At 41.6% G+C, this 2,567-nt stretch overlaps 1 protein-coding gene across 1 annotated transcript; it reads left to right on the forward strand.

Moving 5' to 3' along the window:
* Positions 1 to 224: 224 nt before the first annotated feature.
* On the forward strand, positions 225 to 1,026 carry LOC145627661 (uncharacterized). The gene is made up of 2 exons (XM_081680021.1): positions 225 to 774; positions 863 to 1,026. Exons 1-2 carry the CDS (start codon positions 225 to 227, stop codon positions 1,024 to 1,026), a joined length of 714 nt encoding a protein of 237 aa, XP_081536147.1.
* The last annotated feature ends 1,541 nt before the right edge of the window (positions 1,027 to 2,567 follow it).

The following is a 2,567-nucleotide window of genomic DNA, read 5'->3' on the forward strand; positions in this document are numbered from 1 at the left end:
ACCATCTTACTCTCATGCTACTTTTCTTACTTGCATATGTTTGAGATTCATGTAAACATGTTTAACTTGTGGTTCATGTACAGAGCATCTTGCATGGAGTGTCAACTGTGTTGCCAAATGCAGAGCACAGGCACTGTGCAAGACATATCTTTGCACACTGGCACAAGACATATAGGGGAGATGAACTGAAATTGCTTTTTTGGAGGATAGCTAAAGCATACAGCATGGCTGATTATGAGGAGAACCTTGAGAAGTTAGGAAAGGTGAATCTGGATGCCATGAATGCTTTCATTGCCCACAACCCCAAGCTGTTTTGTAGGGCTTTCCTCAAACCTAACATTAAGACAGATGCCATTACAAGTAATATTGCTGAGACTTTTAATGGCTTTATCTTACAAGCCAGGACAAAGCATTTGCTGTATTGCCTAGAGGACATCAGAACAACTTTAATGCAGAGGCTAGTGGTGAAGAGGCAGACAATGATGAAAGCCACAAGCATGCTGTGTCCAAGAATTCAAGCAAAGTTGGATATTGAAAAGCAAAAGGCAGCTGAATGTGAGGTCATGCCATCATCTGAGACCTTATTCAATGTCACATACTACTTGGACCAGCTAGTGGTGAACTTGGAAACAAGGAGCTGCACCTGCAGGAAATGGGATATGCTTGGTATCCCATGTTGCCATGCAGTGGCTTCTATTTATTACATAAGACAAGAAGCTGAGCAATATGTTGATCAATGCTACCACAAGGCAACCTACCTCAAAGCATATGCAGGTATACCACTAATTTTTCCTTTTATTTTCTATTTACTTAGGCTCTTAGTCTTGTATTTATTATTTTGGGATGTGGTTGTATGGTGTAGGATCTATCCCCCCATGTGAAGGGGAAAGGCATTGGCCTAAGGTCTCCCTGCCAATTGACCCACCTCCAATTAAAATTGGACCTGGGAGACCTAGGAAGAGCAGGATCAAGGATCCTTTTGAAAATCCAAAAAAAGGCAGGAACCATCACCAAAAATGGGGTTGAAATGACTTGCTCCCTATGCCACACAAAGGGACATAATAAAAGGAAGTGTCTTGAGAAAGACACTAGGCAACCCCCTCCCCCACCTGCTAAGAAACCAAGAGGGAGGCCAAAGAAGCATACTGTAGTTGCAGAAGCTACAACAACTGCTCAGGCTGCACCATCTACTGCCCACCACTCAATGACAGTACAACCTACTCAACTAGGTAGAGGTGGTAGGATGATTCACATGGGAAGGGGTTCAAGAGGTGGCAGGGCAGGCTCTAGCTCTGGTAGGGGTTCTGGTGATGCAAGTGGATCTGGTGCTGCAAGGGGTTCTGGTGCTGCAAGGGGAGCTACTGCAGCTAGGGGAAGGGGCAGAGGTAGAGGCAGGAACCAGCTACCTGTTGGTGTAGGTGTCTTGTTTGCACCTGATGGGTCAGCAATAACTTCAGTAAGTGTATGAGATTGTAACTTTTTTTTTTTCCAAACACTAAAGCCCATTTTTTGATTTATTATGGTTTTCCCTGTTTGCAGACATCAAGGCAACTGAGATCAACAAGGTCCAGGTCAGGGGCAACTGGAGAAGCTGCAAGGCCAGGGCACAGATCAGCTATGGCTTGGTTCCAGATGAGTGAGTCAAGCCAGACCTCAACCCTGCATCAGCCTACTCAATAGTGGATCCTGCATCAATAGTGGATGGATGTTTGACTTAGGCATAGTTAGAAAACTCTGTTTTAATCAATCTTTTGGGTGACATTGTTGTGTTGTCTTATAATTTGCAAACAATGTTTATGTGTAGTGTATTTTGCAAACATTGACTATCACTTGTAATTTGCACTATTAGTGTCTTTTGGAAACAATGACTATGAATTGTAATATTTTTCACTAAGCAATTACTTATGGATTATGAATTGCAAATCATATTCACAACATTTTTTATTTATTCATTACTTGAGAATTATACATTAGATTGGTTAGGTGGATGATAAACAACAACTAACATAGCCCCTAAATAAAGCCACCTAAACCACCATCAGCACTACATAATCAAGTTCAACCTTTCAAAAAAACTAGAAACATTGCAACGAAAATCCAAGACACAAAGAGTGCAAGTGAGAAATTTTTTTCATTCCTTGTAGCCTTCATGAAAGGAATGGTGTCCTTCGAACAAGTGTATTATTCTGATAGCGGGTTCAGAATTATTAGAAAGCTAATATATTCAGTAAGGTCAAGTGATCGGAATGCCTGGGTGGAGGCCGCTTCCGATCAGTAATATTAATATAATTAATATTACAGCTTAATCTTGACTGAACCCTTCAGGTCACACCCAAGCAAAATATACGAACCAACTCGACGAATTAATTCGGAAGAAATTAATTCAATGCCCGAGTGTTAAATATTTAGACGTCGGTAATTCGAGCTTAGAGCGTCGAAACCGATCGTCGAAAGTCGAGTCAAAATAATAAAAGACGAGACGCGCAAAAATAATAATAAATCGACCATATTCCCAAAATACCCCTAGCATCGGAGTGCCCCGAGCATCCGAATGCTAGGGGCAAAAA

This window comes from Chenopodium album, chromosome 4 (assembly GCF_948465745.1).
Source record: "Chenopodium album chromosome 4, dcCheAlbu1.1, whole genome shotgun sequence".
Taxonomy (NCBI): Eukaryota; Viridiplantae; Streptophyta; class Magnoliopsida; order Caryophyllales; family Amaranthaceae; genus Chenopodium; species Chenopodium album.

Excerpts from the sequence above, each read along its gene's own strand:
- LOC145627661 (XM_081680021.1), top strand. The coding sequence starts at position 225 with ATGGCTGATTATGAGGAGAACCTTGAGAAGTTAGGAAAGGTGAATCTG. Across the intron at positions 775-862 it reads CTACCTCAAAGCATATGCAG|GATCTATCCCCCCATGTGAA; the intron begins GTATACCACTAA and ends TGTATGGTGTAG.